Here is a 26402-nt window from a genome sequence, read left to right on the forward strand (position 1 = left end):
TTTGACTTATCTAGTTATTTCGGATTGATTAACAGCTGTGGGGTGCTGCTAATGAAAGTAGTTACTTCAGTCCTAAGAGAACTGCAGCATGTTGTAAAATATCACATAACACTCCTTTAACACAATAAAAAAAGGGTTTCCAAATAGATACTCTTTCTGTTGCTGCTTGAAATGTGTGTGGGGTTTGGCTTTGCATGTTATTACTGCTTCTGTCCTTCCTGCTTGTGTAACTACACAGAAATGGACGTTAAAACAGGTCTGTCAGGCTCCTCACATTTACTTAAATGTGTTTTTCTTGGTGACCCTTGTTTCTGAAAAATGGAAACAGTGCTTAACCTTTAGCTCACAAATGGAGTGGCAGGAAAGAAAAGGCCCGCAAGCACTGCAGGACAGGGGAGTGGGGAGGAGATGCAGGAACTTAAGAAGGAGAGGAAATCTGCAAGGATTTGGCTCTGCTGTGTCCAAAATCAAGAGAGTGAAACTCTGCAGAGGTGAGTGCCAAGAACCACCCTTGCTTGGCTGTAAAAACCAGTCTCTGCTTCCTACAGGACAGGGAATGACTGATCAGACTGCAGAAACAGGTCTGAGAGTTTGGAGTGGGCTTGGAGGTGAGTTTGATCTGTCTGATGCAGTTGCAAGGAAAGGCAAGTTTGGCTCTGGGATGCAGAAATGCAGCTGTGGAGGAAACCAGAGAGAATTACTAACTGGTGAGTTGTCACGACCTGAAGGGTTACCTGGCTTGCAGGAGTAAGGAGACTGCGACAGTGGGTTTGCAGGATTCTGTAACACGCAAGGACACTGAGGCTTCATCCTCTAAACTTTGCTGCTTTATTAAGGTTACCAAAAATAACAAAAAATTCACCACTAGCAAGTACACCCCTGATCAATACAGCAAAAATACATACATATATCAAGCTACTACAAATTATTAGCAGCAATCAGTAATAGCAGCAACTAGTATATACATAATATTACAGGTTTCTCCAAACTTATCCTTAGTTAAATTATTGATAACAGCAGATATACTTATGGTAGATTACTTACATGCATATATAAGTATGTTTGTCATATTGCTGATACCAAGTGCATCAAAGCAGTCCCAGAAGGGGTCTAAACCATCCCAGAAGTGGGAGGACAAACTGAACTGACCTCAGAAGTGGGCCCGGGGGGGACACCAATAGAGAAACAGGCAGAGACTCACTTCAGTGATGATCCTTGTCATGAAATTGGGAGTCAGCCAGGCATCCCTGGTGAGAGTCCAAGAGCTTGTCTAGGAGATCTTGTAGGAAGTTCATGCGAGGAGCTCAACCTGTTTAGGAAAAGAAAAACTACATGCAGCATGGGAAGCTCTCAGAGGGAAAAGCTCCATTTTGGGTAAAAATTAAGTCCTTTCTATATCACAGAGACATAGGAGGGTGTGGGTCACCACCCCTTCAAGCAGCTAATAGATGCCGTTAATTTCTATTTTTCGTTTGGGAGAGCAAATAGATGATGATGATTTCTGTTCTCTCAGACCAATTTTTATTTTCCAGATTGTTTTCCTGTTCTTGTTCTTAGAAGAGCCAATGGCAGTTCTAATCCTTACCTTCTCAGGATGTTCTCCCCTTTTTCCAGACTATTTTTCACCTTTTCAGATGATAAGTTGCTGTTACAGTCCCTTGTTTTTGTGCTCTGGTTTCTAGGTACCCAGCTGCACTTCAAAGATGCCGGCTGCACTTCTCAAGGATGCTGCTGGTTCCCAGGCTGGCACTTCCCAGGGCCACAGGCCGGCAGGCATTTTCTCTGTCAGTATTTCAGCAGACATCTTCTTCTGTTCAGTATTCGTCCCCTTGTAACCAGGTCACCTTTCGGGCTGCTCACATCAAGAGTCCTCTGCAAATACTGTGTGTGGTTTTGAGTACCAAACCTCAAAAGAAATACGGTAGAGGATGAACAAGCAGAGAGCTGGGAAACATGACCTAGGAGGAAGGGACAGAAGAACTTCAATGTGTTTTAATCTAGAGTAGAAAGCAATGAAGGACATGAAGAAGCGGGGGAGACAAGGATCCTCATCCACAGGCAGTGATCTTCCATGCTTCAATAATGGAAATTACGAATAGTAATATATTATTTAATGTTAGAAAAAGATTAGGAGTAATTTTGATCAAATGGTTTATTTTGCAGGGAAAAGAAGTGAGTAATCATTTGGTATACAACACTGTCAGTATTGCAGCCTTGAAATCTCTGTTTATTTGCCCTCATTTCTGTGCCATTATATACCTCTATGTGTAAGAAATGACGTGGAAGTCCAGTCTATTTGCTGAGACTTCTGACAAATGTATCATTTAATATGTGTTGCAATGTTTTTGTAATTTATGAACATCTTTGCACTAGAATTGGAGTAGACACCTTCTGTGGGTGTCATGTAGGGTCCTGTGCAGCCATGAAACAGCAGCTTTGGTAGCTGACCAAACCTGGCACAGAATTGAGCCTGTGGTCTGGGGAGAGAAGCTTCATCCCTGTCATCTGTTGCTGTGTAACCCAAAACACTGGACACCATGAGAAGTGTGCAGCATGAAGGCTTCGTGCACAACATCAGAGAGTCTTGGCTACCCTTGACCCAAACTCACACATAGGCTAGGGTAGGGTAAAGTCCCTAAACCCGCACTTTTTCAGCGGGCTTTGTAATCATTAAAGCTGGGCTCTATCCTTACTAGGATCTCAAGAGATGCTTTTAAGTTGCTTCCCAATATTTGGAGACCATTTTCAGGGCTCTTCCAAAGTCTGCTGAGGACAGAGGGAGCCCTCAGACAGGCTTAGCAAGTTTGGCATCTTCGTTAAAGTGGTTGCCTGTGTGAATCAAGTGCAGCTAGTTTTAGCCCATTGATAATGGTTTTGCTGGGGTGTTAAGAGCCAGCTTCTCAATGGCGGTGCTGTGGGAAAAACGCATGGGTTTAGGAAGTGAGAATAACCGTCCCAGCTGTGCTGACTGGTGGAGCAATACTGTGCCCCATGCGACTTCTGCTTTTGCTTCTCCACTGCACTGTTTCTCTCATTTGCCCGTTTTCCAGGGTGTGCCAGATCCATGGACATCTGTGCTTCCTCTTGTTGTTGCAGTACCCCATGATAGGACACAACTGGAAAAATTACCTTCCCTTGACGGTAACAGCGTGCACCATAACCGGGCCACACACCACTCCATGGGTGACAGTGGACATACTCAGCATTTCCACCCATGCTTGTCTGAATATATGAATATTGAGCCTGTGGTCTCTCTCCCTCGCTGGCCGCTCCATCCCTAGGATTTTATCCACTGACTTTCAGCTTGAGCCTCATTAAGCTTTTAGTTGACACACTGCTTGCCAGACCCTTGCACTCATGCCAGATGGAACTCCTAGTGATATTGAGGAATATTGTACTAATACCGTAAGATCTCGGGTACTCACGGTGTCTCTGTGATTCTGTGCTGATCTGTGGGGCACCAGTCCATCTACCTCACCTCATCTCCCAGTCCTCTCCCAACACTCCCCTCTCTCCCGACTCCCAAGTCAGCTGTGACGGTGCAGGAGGGACTTGTGTCATTGCTGCTGGCAGCTCCTAAGGCGTGTTTTTTGTGAAGAGGAAGAACATCCCCAATGCTCTTTTGTCAGATAGAAAATATTTCGAAGCTGGTAAATGTGTGTTTTCTTCTTCCCTGCTCTGTCAGTCAGAGCATTTTCTGATTGCTGCCTGACTGCACATCTTAACTTGTGTTTATAAAAGATTGGCTGTAGCTCAAATAGAAGTTTGTGGCTTGGTGCTGGCTGGCATTAGATTATCGTAGTGGTGTTCTCTGACCTTGAAAAAAATCTATAAATGTAGGAATTATTTTTTTTCTTGAAATTTTCCAGTGTGTCTGTTGCAATATTTACCTGAGTTGCCGTTGTGTGCTGGCTGGGAGAGTGTGGGATTGCTTGTGCTGGTAGGGAGCAGGGTTCAGAGCAAAGGCAAGGAGGAGGAGACCTTTGCGCTCCCACACTCATATGGGGGCAGCAGGGTCCCCAAACTGAATGGCAGGTATTGCTTGTGCTATATGAAATTTGAAAAGCGATGTCTCTAAAACCATCTTTCTGGTGTGGAGGTGGAGCATGGTGGTTGGAAGGCTTTTCCTGGCGGCGGAGGACGTAGCCTTGGGAGTAAGAAAGGAATGGAGAGCAGCGGAGGCGGAAAGGGAGTTCGTTATAGAAAGGATTTTGGCACCTTCTGCTCCCATTGAGGCTCTGCAGTCAGCTTGGGTGGGATCTGTGTGGCCTTTTAATTGACTGGCAAGTGGATCCTGCACAGAAGATGATGGTGAGGGGCAATTCTCCCATCCAGAAGCCCCACTGTGTGTGAGCGAAACATTAAAACTCTGCTCTCCCACGAGCACAACCGCGTGCCTGCTTCGTTCCCAGGGTTGGGCTCCAGCACTTCTGTTAAACAGCAGTGAGCTGGAAAGACCTCCTAACTGGTTTTATGCAAATGGGAGTGAGACATCTCATGCATGTCTGTTTGCACACAGGCACTGTCCCCTATCAAACAATAGCTACTGTTTTGTCATGTAAATAGTGCTCAACTGAGCAGGGCTTGCTGAGAGTTGAGCTCACTTGTACTGAATGGTTGTGACATGTGTGTGCACCCAGGTGTTGAGAGAGAGAGCGGGGAGAGTAATGGAGTTGTGAAACTTCAATGAGATAAGCCAAATTAAAAAAAAAATATTATGTTATATGAGAAGTGGTAAGTATATAATGTGCATAGTGGATAAAGGGGGGCTGGGGCTACATGGCAAAGATAAGTAGGAGGGCAAGAAAAACAGTTGTTCCTTGTACAAGATTAGTGATGTATAACCAATGACTCGAAACTGCCTCTTTTATCTTCATTGTTGGTCTCCATGTGTCCGTGCCTCTCTCCAAAAAGAGTTCTGCTCAGCAGGTGCAACTTTTGGAGGTTGGTTATGGTAGTAACACGGCATCGCCCGAGAGCTGCTGGGCAGCTGAGGTTTTACAGTGAAGCCAACGGTGGAAGTTGGGCGACAGAGCCGCACTGGACGAAGCAGCTGGGGAAGCTGCGGTCGCTGTCTCCCCACATTCGTCACCTGTGGGGTTGGCTGTTGGTCTGGCTTCAGGCGGCCACCAGCTGCGGTGGAGCAGTGACATCAATCAGTCCGATCTGGTTGTGTTGGAAAGCATGATGAGCAGCTGTCATGCAGATGCTCCCTGGGAAGTTGGTAGATAGTCATTGTTGAAGTAATTAATAGCAACAAGTAAACAAACAAAACAAAACAAAACAAAAAAACCCCAAACAACAGAAAACATTCTCAGATATACCAGACCATGCTGATACTTAGGGTGATGAATCACACAACTGTCCTTATGAAAACTGAATAATCTTATTTGGTATGATAAAATATGCAATGAAAACAATAGGGAAAAAAGCAGAGACCAATGTATAAGCTACCAGACTTTTATGTAGGTGTCCAGTTCAAAATATTGATTGGTATAAAACCTATCTCCAGAAATAATATTGGTGTCATTGTAAAGAAAAGTATGAGTCAAAATCATGTTCTTGACTTGGTGCAGCTTTGGTGCTGCTGGTGTGGGTTTCATAATGACACCTTTGACTGGTTTTTAACTGTCTTTTGGTGCAGGAAGGGGTGAAAGTCAGATCCTCCCTTTAGCAAAATACATACATTTTCCCCCAGTACTTTATACTAAATCCATGAGGGAACTGGAGAAAAATCACTGCAAGGAAAACAGTGCCTCAGGTCTTAGAAAAACCCTCTTAAAGTCAGTAGAGAGAAATGGCAGGTAGATCTGCATCCTGCAGTAAACGATGAGTTTGATTCCAGGAAACTCCCTCTTTCCTAATGCAATAATCCACTCTGCTGAAAAATGCTGTTGTTCTAAAGCGAGTACAATCTTTGTGTTTGTGTATTATTTTAAATATGACAAACTGCTTCACAAAGAGGGTGGACAAGAAGAGGAACATTTTATAAATTTTAATAAACTGTTATGTACTAATAAGCAAAGAAGCCATTTTGCTCTGAGAGCAGAGCAAAGAAGAGATGGGCGGTATTTAGACATAGGAATTTTTCTTAGAAAGATTTTTGATTAGTAGAAAATAGTAGCTATTATGTACATTCCCATAACAAAATGGTCTGACTCTGTATCTTACACTGGGCTATTCTAAAATAATTTAGAATAATTTTCTTCCATTATTTATGTGGCATAAAATGAAGCTACCAGGTGCTGAGAGTTTTTCTTGGACTATTCAGCATAATTTCTGGTGATAAACTAGAAAAGAGAATTTGGGGTCCCTTGTAGAAAAGTGCGGTCCCTTTTTCTTTTTTATTCCATCTTGTACCTTGGTACACATGGAAACTTTTTGTTAGCTAGCTAGCTTTTTGTTAGCTGATAAAAGCATTCTTTTATTCAGATACTAATTTAACTTGGTGATTGTACTAACTGAGAGTGACCTGTGCTCTGGCATTGCATCCTTTCCGTTTAGCACAGGGGACTTTATAAAGCCGATTAGCTCATCTCTCTTAAATCCTTCATAGTTTTCAGCTTTTTCCTCTTCCCTCAGAGAGGAAGCTGGGTTTTTTAATCCTTTCTGTGAATTTAGGAGAGGCTATCACCTAGGCTTTCAGTATCTGTGATGTTTGCTGTGTCCTGCACTTCGCTTTGGCTTTCAAAAATCATCATTCCTGTACTTTTTTGTTACGCACGTGTAGGCGATAGGGCCGCTGAAGCAGCCTGGCAGCAGTTTGGAGGGGAGGGAGATGGGAGGGGGAAGGTGTGTAGAGCGTTTTTCGCTTGCTCTGCCGGTTGCATGGGAGAGAGGCCGGAGCTCCGAGCTTTACAACCCATCCACCGAGCAGCCAGCTGCCCACTCGCGCCGTGCTGTGCCATTCCTGGTCAAGCATCTCCTGTAGCATCCATAGGGCAGTGTGACTCATTGAGCCGCGGGCATCATCTGTGGGGATGCGGCTGGATCTTAGCATCTGGGGATTGTGTCTTACTGCTGCCAGTTGGGAATGTTCATCCACAGTCAACCTGTCCTTTTCCATGCTCTGCTGATGGGGTGAGCAGGTTATTCTCAGAAGGAATTGCCCCATGGTGAAGCAAGTGAACCTGTGGGCATCATCACACCTGGCCGGCTTACCCAGAGAGGGGAGGCTTGGGAACTAGGTGTTGCTTTCCCAACCTGCCCTAGGTAAGTACTCTGATCTTGAACAAAGAAATACAGTGAGGGCTGTTTCTTATTGAAAAATATGTTAAAGTAAAACCTTTTTCTTTTGTGTGTTTGAAGCAGAAGATTTGAATATTCCCATGCTCTGTGCTTCCCTCCTGAGCTCCCAGATTTGTGGGTGATAATGAGGGATTTAATTCTGGGCAGCAGTCACTGGCAGCAGGGATGCGATGTGGCGCCTGTAATCGTGTTGTCGGGTTCATTTTGCACCACCTGGGTGTGAAAGGGGCAGTCGAGCTTTTAATTGTAGTCCTTGGGCATCTGGTACCTTCCTCCACCTGCTGCAGGTGCAGATGTGTTCAAGGAAAGATGCTCTGTGTGTCTGAGGCATGTAGAGAGTTAAAGCTGGCGGGGAGCAATTCTGCTGCCTGAGCTGAGATGGGGCTTCTGCCCTGGGGAAGGGTCTGTCGTGAGGGGCACGAGAAAGTTGTTTCCCCTCCCACAGCCACTCGTCACCCATCGCCTTTTCCTACCAGCTCAGGAGAAAAGGAAAGTTGGTCTGGGCTTCCTATCCTAATTGGACACGCTTTTCTGAGCTGCAAATAATCCCAGCTGAGGAGATGCAAAGCAGCCAGCGTGGGGAATGCGACCTGTTGTGCGAGTGCCCATCTGCGAAACAGCCCAAAGCGGGAGCCAAGCTTGTAACGTGACTGCCCTCTTGGAAAGGGGACCGCTGGCTGCCAGAGACTTGGACAGCATGAGAGAGATCTGTAAAAGACTGGTAGCTGAATCGACTCCTTAATATGCTTTTATATGTGATCCAGTTGGTGGAAGAGGCAAGAAGGCAATCTACATGGTAACAGCGATGCCATCGCGGTCCGTCACTCCAGCGTGGCAGGGCACGGCAGGCTGAGGAGGCTCACGGGGGAGAACGTGCTGCAGTAATGGGAAGGCAGCGAGAGAGAGGGAGAAAAATCGAAGCAGGAAGTGAGTACCATTTCCAGTATTTACTTTGCGTAGGTACATACCTGTTAACTGGACTTCTCCCCGGCAGCACTAGGCTTAGCACTGTTGCGAGTCATCTGAGGTATTAGTGTGTGTGGCTAAGGCATAACGAGCCTCTGCTCTATCTGCGAATTTTCTCAGAAATGTCAACGTGTCAGAAAAGTGTTTGCATTGCACTTTTTGCAGTGAATATGAAAATCTCTCAGTGTCAATGGTGCTATTGCTTTTTCTGAATTTAAAGGGTAAGAAAACCAAACAGGGTCTGGCCACAGATATTTTAGGGTGCACAGAGCTGGTTGTCAGTGTATGGGCAGGCAGGTTAGGTGTAAGCTTGCTTCGGTAACGTGGGTCACTGGAAAGCAAATGCTTAGGGAAGTGAGATTGAAACTGGTGTTGCTTTTCACAGATGAAATTATTAAGTGTAGGCCATCTGTATTTCTTGGCTTTTTTACGTGGTTTGTACTATACTGGGCATATCGCTGTGCCGGGGGGGCAGGGTACAATGTGTACCATGCTGGTGAAGGACATGGGGGAGGTTCTTTCTTCCATCTTTTTCACGTTACTGGGGTGTCCAAACTGTGTCCTTCACATTGAGGGTGTGGGTGAGACCGGTCTGGTGGCACAGGGTACAGCACCGCTTCTCTGTTGTCCCTTCTTGTGCTGCCTGTGAGGCTCAGAAAGTTTTTGTCTTGTTTCTCGGAATAAATGTGCAGCTATTTCCATGTTGCTCCAAACATGTTTGCACTTAGACAGCAAGAGGAAGGTGAGGAAAAGCTAACCTGAATATATATATTATTATATATATAATAACCTGAATATATACCTGGAAATAGTATTATCTAATGCTGATACTTAGAAATCAAGAGTAAGTTATCTGGAGTTATTTCCTGGCTTTGACGTAACTTTTCTATTACCCTTGGAGAAACCAATAACTTCCCTGTGCTTTGAAGGGCCTTTTTCTGAAATGCATGTAATATTCTTGAGCATATTATTCACCTCAAAGGGTGTTATAAGAAGTAATGCTTATAAAGCCTTTTAAGATTCATTATACAAATTACAAATACAAAATACAAATTAGGAGTGCAAATTAAATTCTGCTAGTATCCTCTACTACTACAAATTAACCAACATGGTTTTAATATATGTGATCAAAAATATTTAGCGTAGACCAGTGATTCTGCAGGGTCCAGGGACTTTGGATACCACTTTGGTGACACAGAGGATGACAATACTCTATTAAATCATTCAATCAAAGAGGGGTACAGCCTCTTTTTGTTGCAGAGGTGTACTGGCGGATACGATCTTGTAACATTGGAGTGATGTTCATTAAAAGGTCTTGCCCCCAATATTTAGAAGATGGGAAGTTCATGTGCTACCACCACCCATGCTTTTTCTCCTTGCTGCTGGGAGCGTCTTCCTGGTATGAGGATGGAAATAAAATCTTTCTGCTCTTCTGGCAATGATCTCCCTGCTGAAGCTGTTAGCAAAAATGTCAGTACTCAGAATGGTGGGATTACGATGGGGAGGGTTTTGTGCTACCAGCTAAACTGAGGCAAACAAATCAATTTAGCGGGGCAGCAAAGCCATTAAGCAGTAGTAGCTTTTAGTTATTGCTGTTTTGAGATGGATTCAAAGGGATAACGTAAGGGTGAAAGACACTGTATTCCACTATCAATCTCCAAGATCATCTAGTGCTTGTGCCAATTACCCTTAGACTATGCAAAGCCTGTAATACCGGTAGCTGATAAGGAGCAGTGCAGTGATATTTCAAGAGAGAGAGAAAGATAGATGATCTGTGAACACACTGGCTATCCTGAAGGTGGTTTTCCTGTGCTGAAACAATTAAGTAACAAAGTGTGAATAGCACAGGTAAAGCTGAAATCCTCCCAAACTGGGCACATTCTGGATCCTACAGCTCAAAGTGATCTGCAGATGCATTTTCTGGAATTATTTCAGAAATCTCTTTTCAGCTCCAGTGGCTCATTCGATGGGTCAGTGGAGCCCAGGAAGAACATGCTCACAAGTTTGCATGATGAGTGCTAAATCTGAACTGTTTCTGGGGTCAGTGGGGTGTGATGTCAGCACTGCGGGGGGAACATCATTTCTCGCTGACAGCAAAGATGAGTGTTTCCCAGTTGCAGGTTGTGATCCCTCCCAAAGGTGTCCTTGGGATGGTTCAGGGGAGGCTGTGAAGCATTTTATACTCACGAGGGAACAGTCAGCTGCATTTAATTGCTGACTGCGCTCAGTCCTTCCAGGGCAGAGGTTTGTATATTTATATGAGCAGCCAGTAACTATAACCTATTCTTGTTCCCTTGGCCAGCACAGGCTGAGCTACTATTAGCAGTGGAGGTATTTAACCCGTCCTTGGCTAATTCAAGTCTGTGAAACCCTGGGGGGATGGAGAGAATGAAAGGGGGCCACACAACTACAGGTTAGGCCAAAAGAGAGTTAAGCGCTCAGAAAGTTTAAGGATTTTTGTCCCAAACTAGGGGAGTGAGAGGGCACATTGAAAATGTGCTACTGTCTACATCCCTCTGCACTGCCCCAAAAGTGCAATGTCTTCAGGAGGCTCCGAGGGTTTTTTGTGACCCCCTCCCAAAGCGATGTGGGGACGAACACTCGGGGAGGAGCTGCTGCAGCGCTGCCATCTCTGAAACCTTGCTGACGGCAGTGTTGTTTTCTGATCCACAGGTCCAGAGGATGGCAATAGCAATAACGTCACCGTCCAGGGAGTTGGGGTCCTTCCTCGCCTTCCTGCATGCTTGAACCGATCCCAAGCCTTTGTTTTTGGACCGAAGAAACCTGAAAACCTTTCTCTCCTAATTCATGAGCCAGCGGGATGTGGTCGCCGTGCTTTCAGAACGCCTGCTTGTAGCCGCCTACAAAGGCCAAGTGGAGAATGTGGTGCAGCTTATCAACAAGGGTGCCAAGGTAGCAGTTACCAAGGTAACAGGAGAAAAACGCTTTGCGAAATCCCTGGGAACTAACATAACTCCTAGACCATTGTCTGTGAAAATGCCCTCCTAGCTTTATCAGTCTGAAGGTGACTGAGGTTAGTGTTTAGATTTCCTTAAAGTTTATTCTTAATAGCTCGTGTGAGTTTACAATATAATGCATGTCTTGTACTTATACACTTCCCAGTGGACGCAGCTGTGGTGAACGCCGAGTCCTTAGAAACGTAGTGTGTCGACAGAGGGGCAGCGGCCTTTTTCAAAGTGTGCATTGACTTTTGAACACTGTGTGAACTGATGAATGGAGCGATTTATCACTGTCGAGGGAAGGCGGTTCAGAGCACCCATCCTTTTGGGTGAGGGGATGGGGGAAAGCTACCTGTTGCGGTAGAGTAAAGGTACGCAGAAAGTGTTTCTTGCTGCTGAAGTCTCTTGGCACAGCAGCCTCGATTATACCCGACATCTTCATTCATTCGTGCTGTGTAATCCCCAGTCAGCTCCAAACTTGGGGGTTACAAACTGTGTTCACTGCACCTTCAAGATAAGGTCAGCATCAAAGCATTTGTGCTTAGATATTAAGAGAGTTCAAACTGATACTCACCTATCCCTAACTCTCCACATGTTACAAATAATACTAGCATATAAAAGATGAGCTAGAATTGGCTGTTGCAGAGAAGGTTTGATCAGCAAAAACCCTTTTGAAGGGTTTTTTACCAAAAAAGAATTGCATAAGTTAGATCTTTAGAGCTGTAACATAAAATTTGGGATGTCCTGTTTTGATGAACTATTGTTCTCCATTGTATTTAGTTTTATTTTTATTTCCATATTGGTTTTGAACTTTATATATGTATGGGAGCTAGTGTTTACAGATAGAAAGCAAATGTGAGTACATTTGATAAGTAACCTGTCTTTTCCTCTTTTTATCTGTCAGTGGCAGTTGTTTTCAATCCCTTGGCAATGTTTGAATTGTAGATAGTATTTATTTTGAAAACTGGACAACCGGTGTTTGTAAGTTTTGTTTGCCAAAACTAAGTGGTTCTCTTGTTGGTAGATACCTATTTGGCTCTGTTGTCCAAGCAGCTCTGTAGCTGATGAACAGCTATTAAATGTAGTCAATAATAGATGAGGAAGTACTGACTTACAGGTATCTCAATGGTAGCCTGGGCTTTTGTGGTTGTTTTTCTTTTAAGATCATGAGCATTGAGACCGCTGAGGGACCTACCTGAAAATACTCAAATTACTGACAGGATGCTATGCTTTGTACAAATCTGTGCATTAATGTAATTTCAAATCCAGCTTCCACACCGTTTGAACATAAAATGTGGTGGCCTTTGTAATGATTGCCAGAATAATCATGCCACTGATTTAACGGTTTAATGGAATTAGTGGCCATAATCCACAATTCAAATGCAAAATTGACACTTTCTCATTGTTAAGGTTGTTTATTATGCAATTATCAATGCCTTCTGTTAACTACAACAAGAAGCAAATTGTGTAGATCTGACTTTCAAATACAAAATCAGGTTAATTTGATAAAATGCAGATTTGCTAGAGTTGACAAGCTTTTCTTTCCGATACGATACAGGTGGCTTCCTGCTTCTTGCACTTGCTTTGTTGTTCAACCCTTGCGTGGAAAATCAAAGCAAAGCTCATTTGGCGGCAAAACTGCGCCCAGGTGCAGAGTGTTGGTGTTTCCACTGGAAAGCTGTGCTCGCTGGTGAGCTGTGAAGCCATCCCTGTAGCTGACCTGGTACTACAGGATTGCAGCTATTCTTTCCTCATGGGTCATCCCCAGGGAGCCTGGGAGTGGTGGTGACAAAAGCTGTCCCTCTTGTCTTTCTGGATGCATCCTGGCGCATCAGCAGACAGCACAGACAAGGTACTTGGGTAGCCTGCTGATGAGTCCTGCTCAGAAGAGACGAAGTTAGATCAGCAAGACTCTGGAGGAGTGCACAGAGGAGCCGAGAGGCTCTCAGAGGAGCAACCAAGGCTACGTTGAGGGGGTTGTTTTGGAGGCACACACGCACTTACTCCTCCTGTGCTGCGAGCCAGATGGAGGTGAGCTCAATGTGAATCAAGAGGCATGAGACCAAGTTGCTGGCCTCATCAAAGCCTGTCAGTTCAGGCTCAGTAATGTCCCATCCAGGTCTACACAGCATCCAGTTTGCATCTGGCTCCTACCCAGCCAGCTAACTGCACAGGGAGAGCATGTGCATATTTGCCTGTGAAAGGCTGTATAAACACACACTGAAAGAGCTTGGCTTGCTAATCTGGTGACACACAAAGGCTGGAAGGAGAAAGAGCTGTTTAAAGTTAAGGACAAGGTTGTCACAGGAGCAAGCATGTATAAATTAGCCTCAAGTATATTTAAACTGGAAATTTGAAGGGATTTTTTAGCCATCAAAGAGCCAGATTCTTGTGCAGTCTTTCAATAAGCAGAACAGATGCAAAATAAGAACTACTTTCAGGAGAGGGTTGTTAATTTTAGGATGGAAATTAGATAGCATGCTTGTTGTAGCGGAGAAATACTGATCAAGCTTTCAGATAAACTGAAACCCAGAGCCCTTTCCCCTCGCCAAGATAAAACTTGTTGCAAAATGAAGCATAAAATTAAATTTATTCACTTGCATGCCTCAGTTCTCTTTTACCTGTATGTCTTCTTCTTTTATTTGTAGTTTTCAGTTTGTTATGTCAAATTAATTTTAAATTAATCCCTTTGGAAGGATATGCTCCAAAGGAGAAAAAAAAAAGGGGGGTGGGTTTTGGTGTTGTACTTATCAGCCAAAATTCCGGCTGACTTCTATTGGAGCTTTATTGGAAGAAGACATGCAGAGACAAAGCTCTTGGAGGGAGAGAAAAAGTTCACACATCACTTTAGGCTTTAAATGTATTTCTGATAAGCATCTATAAGCGCAGACCAATTCTTGTGAAAAATACCATGCAGAGCCACAGCTTGAAGTGACCAGGATCTAGTGCTAAATGCTACAGAGTTCTTTATTCAAACAGGATTAATAGAGCATAGTTTAAAAAAAATGAAGCATATTTTCTGTAACAAGCCAAGTACTATTAAATGCTGGATAGCTGGCAGGCTCGTCCAGTTCTTTTTTTTATTATATATATGGAAGGTCATATAATGTGGTTAATTGTTGCTTCAGTAAGCAACGATTCAGGTGCAAAATAGTATTTCATTTTTGTCACTTCTAAGTAGATGATTTCAGAAGAAGAATATGAAAGAAACAAAATTCAATGGAGAATCCGTATGTCCAGGTGCTTACTTCAGCATTTACTTGGGGTTGCACTTGTTTCGTTTTGACAGCATTACTAGCAAGTCACCTGTGCAGGTGAAGTCAGTATGGACGTGTACACTCCAGCATCTTCCCTCACTCCAGTGAGGGACACTGGGGCTCTTTCAGGTTTGGGGGCTTTTAAAATACGTGAAGAAGAGCTGATGGCCAGTAAGTCACAGTGCTGTTGACAATCTGATACCAGGGAGTCCGGAGTGGGAGAGGGCTGGTGGCCCTACATTGCACTTACATCAAGTGCTCATCCTGGTGCTGGGTTCTCTGCCACCAACTGTGCAGAGCAGCAGCTGAGAGACGGTCTGGCTCTCTGGCGCTCAGCAGGGACTTCATAGCTCTGCTCTTCTCAAAGGGCATCTTCTCAACTAGGGTGCTCTGTTGCTCCTTTGCCTGGGAGGACAAAGAGATAATTTCCATTTTTATGCCTTTTTATCTGATGTTCTTCACAGGCGTGAAATTTATGGCTGTTTTCTTTATGAAGAGGGCAAAAAATACCCCAATTAATCGTAAATATTGGCTGACCCAACAAGCAGGTGCCTTTATAAAGTATTTTGGTGAATATGCTGTGAAAGCTGGACAATTAAGAACTGAGCCTGGTATAACTAAGTCTTTTCTTCTAAGTGAGAAAGCTGGTCCCATCTTTCAGACCTTTTGTAATAAGAGCTTTCTTTCAGTAAAGTTATTGTCAGCTGCATCTTTGACAGTAAAGCGTTGGGACTTTTGCTGAGCTGCTCTGCCTTGCTGTCCTCCTAGGATGTTGTTTTCCTTTTCCTGGATTATTTTTCTTCAGCTTTTCTGAGTTGAGGTAGGCTAGGGAAAGGGCTGAGAACCATGAGGAGTGTCCCAGGAGTAACAGCAGTAGTAACATCTCAGATCAGGTTGGCTCTTCTCTTGTTCTTGTCCCCAGAACGGTGCCTGGAGGATGGAGAGAAGCGGGATTTCACCTCCCAGGCATCAACTTCTGGTGTATCCCAAGGATGTCTGGCTGAAACAAGGTGCTTCTGAGGGACAGCAGCTCTTATGTGGGCTTGCTTCGTGCCCAGAGATGAAATTTCCAGGTCTCAGCACTACAGCTTCCCAAAACAAAGTGTTACTGAGTGTTGGGTTTCACTGAGACTTTGCAGCACAGCGTGTAGTATTCAATAGTGAGAATTAATAGGGCCAGAAAAAGCTGTGTATTAGCAAGCACGCACAGAGGAGTGTGCCACTTCTCTGTTAAACATGAAACAGATTGCCAGAGGAAGTCATAAAGGTAAGTACAGGCAGTTTTAATGTCATTTGTATAGCGCTATGGGTTTTATGAATATCTTTTCAAAGGGAAGCAGAAGCTTTTCTGCAGAGTATACCATTAAGATTACAGCTATAAACTTGAATTCTGCGGAGAAGTGATGATAATTTGGAAAAAAACATAGAAATGAAAAAGGTAGTGCTTTGTTTTGATTCAGTAATTTTTTTGTTTGATTTAATTTTTGAAGTAGTATTATGAACCTGCTATATGGCAACACTGTCATGATGCTGGGGTACTTGTAATCTTGTCATCAGGGTTTCAACTTCAGAGTATGTTGAGCTCTTTAAAACAATCTTTTTTTTTTTTCCGTTTTAAGTTCAGACAGAAACAAAAAAAGAAATATATTTTGGTGCTTTCATATTTTTTTGCTCCTTCAGTTTGAAAAACTACTTGTGTCTGTTTTAAACAATAAATAAAAATAAATGAAAGGGGAGTAGCAAACATTTAGGGACTTGCTGAATGCCTATTGAGGGCAATGAGAAACTTTCTGCTGACTTGAGTGAGCAGGTTGTTCATGGAGAACAGTCTAACAAATCATCAGTGTGAACAATGTGACAAGACTTGGTTTTTGCTTTCCAGCTTTCTAATAAAATGTGGATAGGCATGTTTTTGTGTAAGTGCAGAATGGATGAATAAATAACAGTCCTTGTGCAGCGCAAGAGTAAGGTGAGATGGAGAACTGAATGTACCTGCGTAAAAGTATCTACAAATACGTAAACACAAGGAAAGATCACGCGGCTCATAGTGCCAAGGCCGCCCTGTATGGATTTGGTGGCAGAGTGCGTACATTGGCAGCTGCTCTAAGAAAATTCTGCTTTTAAACCGTATGTATTGCCAGCTGCCTGTCAATGTCTGGAAGTTAGAATTAACTATTAGAATAGATTAAATACAAACAAAAACCCTACCCCTGCATTTTACTGCTGAAATTCATGTGGCTGTTTACTGTGCTTGGCTGCAACCTGATACGCCCCATAGCTATAGCAATGTGTCACGGTTGTTGGAAGTTGCAGCCTTAGTGCAATAGGTCCCATTTATTTTGTCAATAAGCCCATGACATGGGAGGATTTGTATGATTTGTTGCCTGCTGAAGCAATTATTTACATTTGAATTGATGTGCAAATTGCATATTTTTTTATATGAATGACTGCTTTATTTGTTCATTAATCCCAAGCTGTAGCAGTCTGTCATTTGTATTTCTGTAATAACCCACAAACCATTATGGTTCATATTTGGAAATGCTCACCAGCTTTTAAGTTGGTAATCTGCATGTTAAGCAGTCCCTGGTTTTAGTGTTGTCTCCTTTGCAATGAGCATCTATAGGAGACACTCTTGTTTGTATATGTTTCCTTTCCCACTAGGACCCATGTGTGTATTTAGGTAAGCCCCCTCTTTGGTGCTGCAGTGATGAGTGCGAAATGTCTTTATGGAGGAGACAAGCAGAAGAAAATTGTGATGCTCTGAGTTGGTCATTGCGAGGGGCACCCAAATTGCCTTGTCTGTCCCTCATAGTTTGTTCTGGATTGGTATGTGTGTACATATGTACACATATACCTGTGTATATATGTATATGTTTGCGTGGGGAGGTGGGTGAGAGTGTTCTTCCAGTGTTTGCATTGTCTGTACTGGAACATTGTCCAGCTGCACCGCCCATCCCTGTTCCCATTTTGATGTTACTGGGAAGAAAAAGAACATCTGGCATTGCCAATTCTTGCAGGGTTATGATTAATTTTGAGATGATCAGTGAGCTTCCAAAAGCCTGAACCTCTAGTGGGTGTAATGTGCTGGAAGTGATTCTCCTTCCTGCTCTCCTATTCTAGGTAGGGTCATAGTTTTCCTTTATAGTGTCCCTTCATAGTGGGAAGAGCTCAAGGACTGCATGTGTGCAGTAGCTCTGGTCTCTGAAGGTCTCTCTCTAGGGGTCTCAAATAGGTGGGATGCCTCTGAATCTATGTGTTTGGATAGAGAATCTCGGAACACACAAGCCCTCTGAAATAAAAATAGCCCTCCAGTCTTCCATTTCAATAACTCAATTTATAAATTATTTATATATATTATTTTAAACATAAATCTGAGTTTTGGGGACCTGGATGAAGGTTTTGAACACTTGGGGATGATGGCAGGGGAAATGCACAGTTAACATGAATCTCTGTTGGCTGAGTCCCGGGCAACCCTTGCTCACAGCTCTCCCTGGCCCTGCAGTGGCCTCTTCCAGCAAGTGCCCTCTCCTCCTCCAGCACCCATCTTCTGTGGCCATGAGGACAGAGAGGCTGGCCAGCTGTCGAGAACAGGGGGAGGGTTTGGCTTGGTCCCAGTGCCAGGAGAACTTGGTGCTCCCTGGGGCAAGAGCAACCTCCTCCAGATAAGCCCGTTCCCTGGGGTGGCATTATTTTAATGTGCCTTAAGGTACTGAAAGGGGCAGGTGAAGGTTGTGTGATCTGGATCTTCTGCGGTTTAGCAACCTTTTCTTGTGCTTGCGCCCTGCCACCACGCCCCTGTGGGGCGATTGCCTGGGAAAGTGTGTTGGGTGAGGAAAACATGTCCCTCATATTGAGATAAACTCATAGTCTGCTTTCATCGTTTACTTTTAACACAGTACCTCTGGCTGCACCTCAGCATTTTTTTCAGTGGTTAGAGGCGGCTATCTTATCAGAAAGTTTCTCTGCTGGGATATATTCATGTAGTTGACACCGTTTTCCTTTTAAAGTACATGAGCTGGCTTCAAGTTGGGTTTGTTTGGGATTTTTTCTGCTCCATGCACAGATTGCAATAAATTGTTTTCATGATATATTAGTAACCTGCCGGGAAGCGAGATGACTGGATTAGGTGATTTACTCATTGCCATTAAGTAATGTAGAAAGTCAGAACCCATAAACCTGAACATGCTGGAGCACATATTCATAATCCAAACATGTTGTTCATAGACGGGAATGATTTGTCAATCTGGCTGCTTTTTTTTTTTTTCTTCCTTTTTTTCCTTTCTTTTTTTTTCCCCCCATGTTGCCTGGAGACTTTTATGTCTCTTCCTATTGAATTACCTGGAACAGCAACATGGCCATGGCTTTCCTCCAGGCTGATGGAAAAAGGAGCATGTTTGGTGCAGCTTGGTACCCTTTGCAGTAGGGGCAGGCATTTAGGGACCTGCGACCAGGTCAAGCAGGAAGTTTGACAGGCAGCAGGCTGGATGGTTCTCAGGGGCAATGGTGACAGCTGAAGGCGAGCCCTTCCCACACCTTCAGCAGGGCAGGAATGGAAGTTGCCCACAGGGGAATGAGATGCTGCTGCTAACAGGAGACAACATTTGAGTTTTGAGAGACCCAGGTGTCAGAGTGGGTGAGGACTTTTCCCTTAGATCTGGGCCTTCAGATCAATAATGTAGGACAATGAATGAACATTTAACATTTTTGAAGCATGGCACAACTAATCAGTAATGACACAGACATTTTGTCCCCAACCATTCTGTGGTTTTCATCGCTGGTTTTCCTTTTTGCTTTGAAGAGGCTGAATTCCCAAGCCTTTACCAGCTACATGGGCATGGGATTTGCTGTGTGAAAGCAATCCTGTCTTGAGCTTGGTTTTTTATTTACTTGAAGTAGCTTTCCCACTGGAGAAGTTGCTTAAAACCTTAGAGAGCTGATGGTTGCCTTCTGCTTACTTCAGGCCACTAGTAGTCAGACAGCTCTTGAGGTGTTTGCTCCTTCTGTAGGTAATATATTAGGACCATTTATCTTCCTTTGCAGGCTATATCATTGGTGGAAAAATAGACAATAGCAGTGATAATGAAGAAATAGATACATTACTCTTCACCTGTATCTATTATATAACTCATCTTTATCTCATAAAATGCCTAGTGGAGAAAATGGGATTCTTTGTGAAGGTACTCTGTGATTTTAGCAATGGCTGGAATCCTCTTTTCTTAATTGTGATTAAATAAAATTTGCAACAAACAGTTTTAGAGTGTTGCTGTTTAACAGTTCTTAAGGTGTTTCACTCACTTTTCATGTTGATTTTTTGAGACTATATATGTATATGTATACATATATGTACACACACAGAATCATAGAATTATAGAATAGTTTGGGTTGGAAGCGACCTTTAAAGGTCATCTAGTCCAACCCCCTCTGCAGTGAGCAGGGACATGTTAGAGCAAGAGTTAATTCTTGATTCTCCCTTACAAGTTTTCTTTTTCAGGTTGTATGGGTTAAATGTTTAGGGAATCATTTGTTGTAGCCCTCCTCTGTTGTCCAGTCTGCTTCTTACAATCTCTTCCTTCTTTGAGCCTCTCTTCACATTGATTCTTATGTCTCTTTTAGGATTAAGCAGCCTATTCCCCGTTTCATTTTACATTCTGTCAAAGGATGATCAAGTGGGGCTCAGCTACAAGTAACTATTGTTTTCCTCTCATCATTTCACTTAGATTTTTGGAACCCATTTATTGAGATGCTTTTTTTTTTTAATTGATTTTACTGTCAAATTTCAATCTTTGTTTTTTTGGTTTTTTTTTCTAATAAAACTATACATCATGTATCCATCTCACTAATTAAAGCTTTTCTGTCCTTCTGTTCATTGGGGAATCATCCTTGATTACATTATAGATTGAATTTCTCATGACTATTTTATACTCTTACTTTCATGTGGGTTAGAGCTTGGTAATTTTTAAAAGTAAGTGTTGTCTAAAAAAACTTGACAGATCTTTGGCAAAATGAGGTTGGTTGTCATACACATGAAGTCACTTGGAGTGACTACAAGTCTTCCTTTTTATTTCTATCACAAAGATGGTACTCATTACAATGTATGAATTAGCCCACTACTGCAGCTTTGTCATACAGGGTGAAGTCAAAAGTGGTTGACAATTCTGCACTCCAGGGGGACAGAAACAAAAGGCTCATGAATTCTCTTTAGGCATGGACACAAAGCTGGATATGAATTTGTAAGGCAGTATCCTTACGTGACTATAATATCCCTTTTGTAGAGTATTGTCAGAATAAACTGAAATGTTGCAGAAGGGGAGGAGGAGTTTTCAGCATCCACAAAACTAAGATAAGTCGTGAAACACTGTCACAGGTTGCCCAGAGAGGTGGTAGATGCCTCATCCCTGGAAACATTCAGGGTCAGGTTGGACGGGGCTCTGAGCAACCTGATCTAGTTGAAGATGTCCCTGCTCACTGCAGGGGGGTTAGACTAGATGACCTTAAAGGGTCCTTTCCAACCCAAACTATTCTATGGTTCTATAAAGCCCTTGGTACACTAATATATGTCAGTTGCTGCTATTGCAGGTTTCAGAGAGCGAGGTATGAACAGAAGAATGAGGAAAAGCAGATAAAATTCTGGTCAACTACCATGCATAAAAATTCATTTTAAGGTGTTATTATTTTCTTCTCATTCATAGCATGGCCGGACCGCCCTGCATCTTGCTGCCCACAAGGGTCATCTCCACGTTGTCCAGGTTTTGTTGAAGGCAGGTTGTGACCTGGATATTCAGGATGATGTAAGTAGATAAAACCTTCTTGCTTGGGGTGGAGGGGAAAAGGTAATTTGCAATTAACAGTAGACCTTCACTTCTTTGAAGTAGGATTAAATGAAGAAAAAATCTGTGTCTCTATTTTCTAATTTGGAGATGTAACCTCTAATTTGGAGATGCAAAACTGCGTGGGAGACGATGTAAAATGTCGTGGTTTTCAGCAAATAACTTGGTCCTCTTGCTCAAGCTGCAGAGCTTTATAAGTGCTCTGGTTGCGCCAGGCAGGTGTGAGTACCGCTGAGGGTAATTGTCTGCTACTTGGTGTAGAAACGAAATAAGAGTTCGTTGTACTCCATGGGAACCCACTGGAGGATGTCAGGTGGGGGACACAATCTGTTGTGATGTTTGCCTGACGTGGGAGATGCTCTTTGTGTAGACGTATGCTGCAGCGTAGAGTGTTGAACAGCTGCCCGGAGCACTGTGCAGTGTCACAGGGAAATCGTCCTGTTGGCAGCTCTACTCAATGTAGGGATTGCTGCATCTATGAGGCTGTCGTGTGGTGAAGCATCAGCCCAATAAAACTGGCTTTGAGTTTAGCAAGTGGTAGTTTGTTTTTATTCAATAAAAGACGTAAGTTATTGGAATTTCTCGGTTTTCTGTAAGAATAGTTCTAATCTTGAACCAGGCTTTAAGACACATTGGAGTGATCAGTAACATGGTTTTTGTTACCTCACTCTGATGAACAAAGGTGTAGGCTGAAATGTGCAACAGCAATTGAATAACAGTGACTTCTTCAGGTTTGTTGCTAACTTCTGATAGCACGCTGGAACAAGTTTGAGGAAGGGTTGCTTTTGTTTCCCCTGTAATAAATAAGGTGAAGATTCTTCAAAGGACCTAGAGGTCCAAAGGTTGTTAGTAGAGGCACCTCTATGACTATTAAAAGGACACTGGAAATGTCTAGGTGCCTTTTGAAAATCTCCTTAGGCATTTGTTTGCATCTAGGGAGCCTTAAATATGTGTTGAAATTGGAAAACTGGTTTCCTTCTGTGCATGAGTAGCTGCTTCCCTGTGAGATATGAGCCGTTTGTCTGACAAGCTTAGGGCTGGGGTACTGGTGCAGCCGGCTTTCTACTGGAAAACTTGTTTTTCTAGGAAGAAGCTTGCCTTCCTGTGCTCTTTATTCTTTCCCTATGCCCCCATCTGTGAAATGGAGCAGATCTGCAAGTGTAATGGGAGTATCAGTTTATTTAAATGTATCCTGAGTATGTTTTTCAACTTCTCCCAGCAAAAATGATTCACCAGGTATTTAAGACAAAATTGCAGATACTTTGCAAGTGCAGTCAGTTTTCCTGAGAAAAGCAAGTTGCTGCTCTAAGAATGCAAGAGCTTCCATTGATTTGGTCAAATTGGGTTTCTGTGAAAAATGTTTTTTGAGCAAATCTGTGTTTTTTTAATCCTCTAGGAATAAAATCTAGGCTGCTTATGTTTAAACGTGATAGCCATAATGGAAAAACAGTAAACCAGTGTTTAGCATCATTTCAGTTTAGCGGAGTCTTGCACTGTAGAAATACTCAGCTCGTAGAAGACCTATTTCACTTGCCTTGCAAGCTTTTCAGGTACTTTGTTCACAACAACTGTATACTGCTTCTAAATATGGTGACTAATCTGAAGAGAATAAATGCATGCTTGATTCACAGATACTGTTTCTTTAAAATGTGTTTTGATTTTAGCTCTGTATTTAGTACTACTAATTTGGTTGGGGTTGAGGAGAGCCTCAGGAGCTGCTGAGTCTCAGAGGGTGTGTGTGTATTTGTCTCAGAGGTGGAGGAAGGCTAGAACTCCATGTGAAGATTTTTGCTTGTGAAAGGTATTAACTAAAATATTTCTGCTTTCCTTTTACATAGGTCTTCAAAGAAGGTTCTCTATTTATGGTTTCTCCTTGTACAATTTATTTTTACACTTTATTTATGCCCCACAGAATATGCTTATATTCTCGAGTTGCAATCTATTGATTATGCCTTCAGTCACTTTTGCTGTGTGCTTATTTGTCAGTGGAGGCATCTTAGTTTCAAGTGTTGATTAATATCTGTAGTTTACAAGCTTCAACTTTTTACAACTTTTAACAAGTTTCCTTGCTGTTTTTCAGGTATACAGATTTAGGTTCAGAGATGAAAACGCTTGTGAGAGTGGGGACTATCATATTTAATTAAAAAGTAAATTACTTAGTTGATTTTTGTCTGTGGCATTGTTGTGATAACACAAAAAAATCTCCAGGTTCTAAAAAGATGAGCTATATTTTATTTTTCTAAATAACAAGAGAAACCTAAACACATTTTATTTTTGAGTTGACTTTCTTTAGCTAATGAACAAATGCCAGACTAATTTCTCATCTGCCATATGATAAGCAGAAATTTAAAAATTGCCAAATGTTGTGGAGAGATTAAAACACTCAATTAATGTTCTACAGATACATTCTCTAAAACATGGTAGGAGCGGTAAGAATTAGTTGAAGAATGACCTCCAGTGGCCTGGAGTGGGATTATTATGAATTTCAACCGGTGGAGTCCAGCTCTGTAGAGTACGCCACCCCGGGAGCTAACTCTTTCCTTCTCCCTGCCAATACTGAAAACTCTTACTGGGATCCCAATGCCATCTCTGAATGGTCAATGAGTATCCATACAGCACACACCTCAGAAATAGTCAAGGAGAAAGTTGTCCCGGTGAAGGAAATCAAGGACGAAAAAGATAAGAGAAACCAGAAGAGAAAGGCTAGGAAGGAACCTAGAAGATCAGAAAGAGAGAAGGAGGTTAGAAATCTTGTGCATCAACCCTGCCTTGAGCTTGACGTCTTCCATGGCTGCATGCTGCGAAACCTTGGCCTGGCGGTCTGGCATGACCCAGCTCTTGTGCGGTGCATGATTGCATGGCGGGCTTTGCGCTGGGTGCTCTGCATCAGGTTTCCTGCCCTGTATGTGCTCTCTGAAAATCTAACTGGGAAAACAAGCTGATTTAAAACAAAGGCCTGAGGTCCCGAAACTTCCCTTCTGGAAACTCCAGTTTAAGAAGCAGAAAATGAATTTCAAATGGAGCAATAACCCAGCGTTCATAACAATTTCTAGCTGAATGTAAACATGCAAAGTGGCTTATTCCTGTATGCCCATTTCAGTCTTATTTAAGCTGTAATTTGTTTCATTCATGATTATTTTTTCATGCCTTGATCACTTCTGCTGGTCGTGCATCATCGTTTTTCGTTCAGTGAAGTTCTTTTTACTGTGTGTCATGATGACTGCCTTCCTCTGGCAAAGGAGAAGGAGAGCAGCACAGTGGCACTGAGAAACATTAGGGCACGTTCAGTTGCCTTTGTGTACAGCTGCTTCAGGATATCCACGTATGCTTGTATGCTCCTGCGAGTATTTAACACTTGGTTATATTTTAACTTGAAAATATTTTAACTTTCTACTGTGTATTTAGTGGTTTGATTTCATAGTGTAAGACTTTGCAAGTACCGTCCAGCACTTTGTATCAGGGATTGAAGATGTGGGTTTTTGCTGGTTATTTTGGTGTAATTCTTATGTAGCAAGACAGTTTGGTCATTTCTGTGAATGTGGAAAGACAGCGAGGAGGCAAAGCATGACACTGGAGAGGGGCTTTAAAGGAGATTGTACAACTGATGGACGCTCTGGAGAATAGCAGTGTGCAGAAAAACAAAATATGGTGGTTATAGTATTTTTTAAATCAGAGAAAGGAAAGAGTAACATGTATTACAAACTAGTGTAAACCAAATCTCGATAAATTTGGGCAGTAGAGTCTATAATAGACTCCAGTAACCCAGGAGAGCTGGCAGAAGTACTAATATCTACCCGAAACCCTTTTGTTAAGTTGCTTGTATTGTTTCCTTTCCCTTGGGGTGAACTTCAGATGTAAAATAGATGCCTGTCCAGTTCGTATGCCTGGTCCCAGTGGTTGCATCCACTGCTTTAGGTTCGTCAGCAAATGAGGAAAGTCGAGGAGGTAATTGCAAACATCAGGACACCGAGCAAGCGACTGGCCTAGCCAACACAGAAGTGCTAAAAGGAAAGGGTAATGCCAGAATCCATGGAGAAGGTCAAGATTTCAGTATCTGCCTTTCTTCAGGACTTCCAGTCTGTAATCCTCTCTGAAAAGCAGGTGTTTAAGCTCTCTGTAAAAAGCATGGTTTCACCCTTGGGAAACGTACCTGCTGGTGCTGGGTGTGCAGTCCTATCCCAGTCTCACAGCCTCTCCCACTCTCCCGCCCAGTGAACACTGAGATTCAGCTGAGGAAGGGGATTTAAGATGCACCAGTGTAGACTTAAGTGCCTTACTTCTACCAAGCCTCACTTAAGCACCTAAGTGTCTTTTGGCTTCAGGCCCACATCTGCATTTAGGCAGACTCTGTTGTTTCTGTCAAGGTCACATTTGCGTGACACATCACTGGAGTTGTCTCTCTCCATTGCTACTGATCTGTGGTCTGTTCTTAAGGCATAAAACACTTACAAATAGCATCATAATAATGCCTAACATAATAACCTGGGCAGTTAATACGCATTTACTGGTGTAATTGCTCTCTGAGCCTCTGGAACAGCCCCCTAATGCCTTGCTAAAGGCAGAACTCTGATGATTGTTTTCAGAGACAGTTATTTTAGCAATTAATAAAAAAATCCATGAGTTGGTGATTACACTGTCTGAAAATTCTCACTGAAAAAAAAATATAACTCATCTATTTTATCTATCTGACTCCATAAAGAGGCAAGATAGGGGTTTGCTCGTCCACTGGTGGGGAGGCAAGACAGGTTAGAAACGCAGCGGTGCAGGCAGTGTTATTTAAAGGTGGGCTACGCTATCTGTGGCTGGGTCGTTCAGTGACTCGCATGCAGAGGCCATTGCAGTCTGGTGGTTCAGCTTCCACAGCACCTTAAGCAGTTTAAGGTTAATGTCTGTGCTGATGGTCTGAGGAAACGGTTGACCAGGTCCTGCCCTGCTGGCTGAGGGGCCTGGGGGTGGTAGGGACCTTCACCAGGACATTGATACCTGCCATCTCTTCTCTGGGAGGTGCTTCAGTTCAGCTGTGGCAAGGTTTCAGGTATCCTTTGGCACTCCCTGTTACATGGGTGAGGTATTTATTTACCTGGTCAGGGTCCTGGTTGGACCTTATTCTTAGATGCTTGGCTCTCCCCATGCTTGTGTAGGGA

At 43.1% G+C, this 26402-nt stretch overlaps 1 protein-coding gene across 4 annotated transcripts in view; it reads left to right on the plus strand.

Annotated features, from left to right (window-relative positions):
* The first annotated feature begins 11022 nt into the window (after positions 1-11022).
* Positions 11023-26402, plus strand: part of ANKRD6 (ankyrin repeat domain 6) — a 34753-nt gene continuing 19373 nt past the window's right edge. For all 4 annotated transcript variants that reach the window (XM_010287278.1, XM_010287279.1, XM_010287280.1 and 1 more), the window contains exons 1-2: positions 11023-11142; positions 21121-21219. In XM_010287278.1, coding sequence (XP_010285580.1) covers positions 11023-11142; positions 21121-21219 — 219 coding nt within the window. The remainder of the gene's footprint in view (positions 11143-21120; positions 21220-26402) is intronic.

The sequence above is a fragment of the Phaethon lepturus genome, unplaced genomic scaffold, assembly GCF_000687285.1.
Source record: "Phaethon lepturus isolate BGI_N335 unplaced genomic scaffold, ASM68728v1 scaffold12575, whole genome shotgun sequence".
Taxonomy (NCBI): Eukaryota; Metazoa; Chordata; class Aves; order Phaethontiformes; family Phaethontidae; genus Phaethon; species Phaethon lepturus.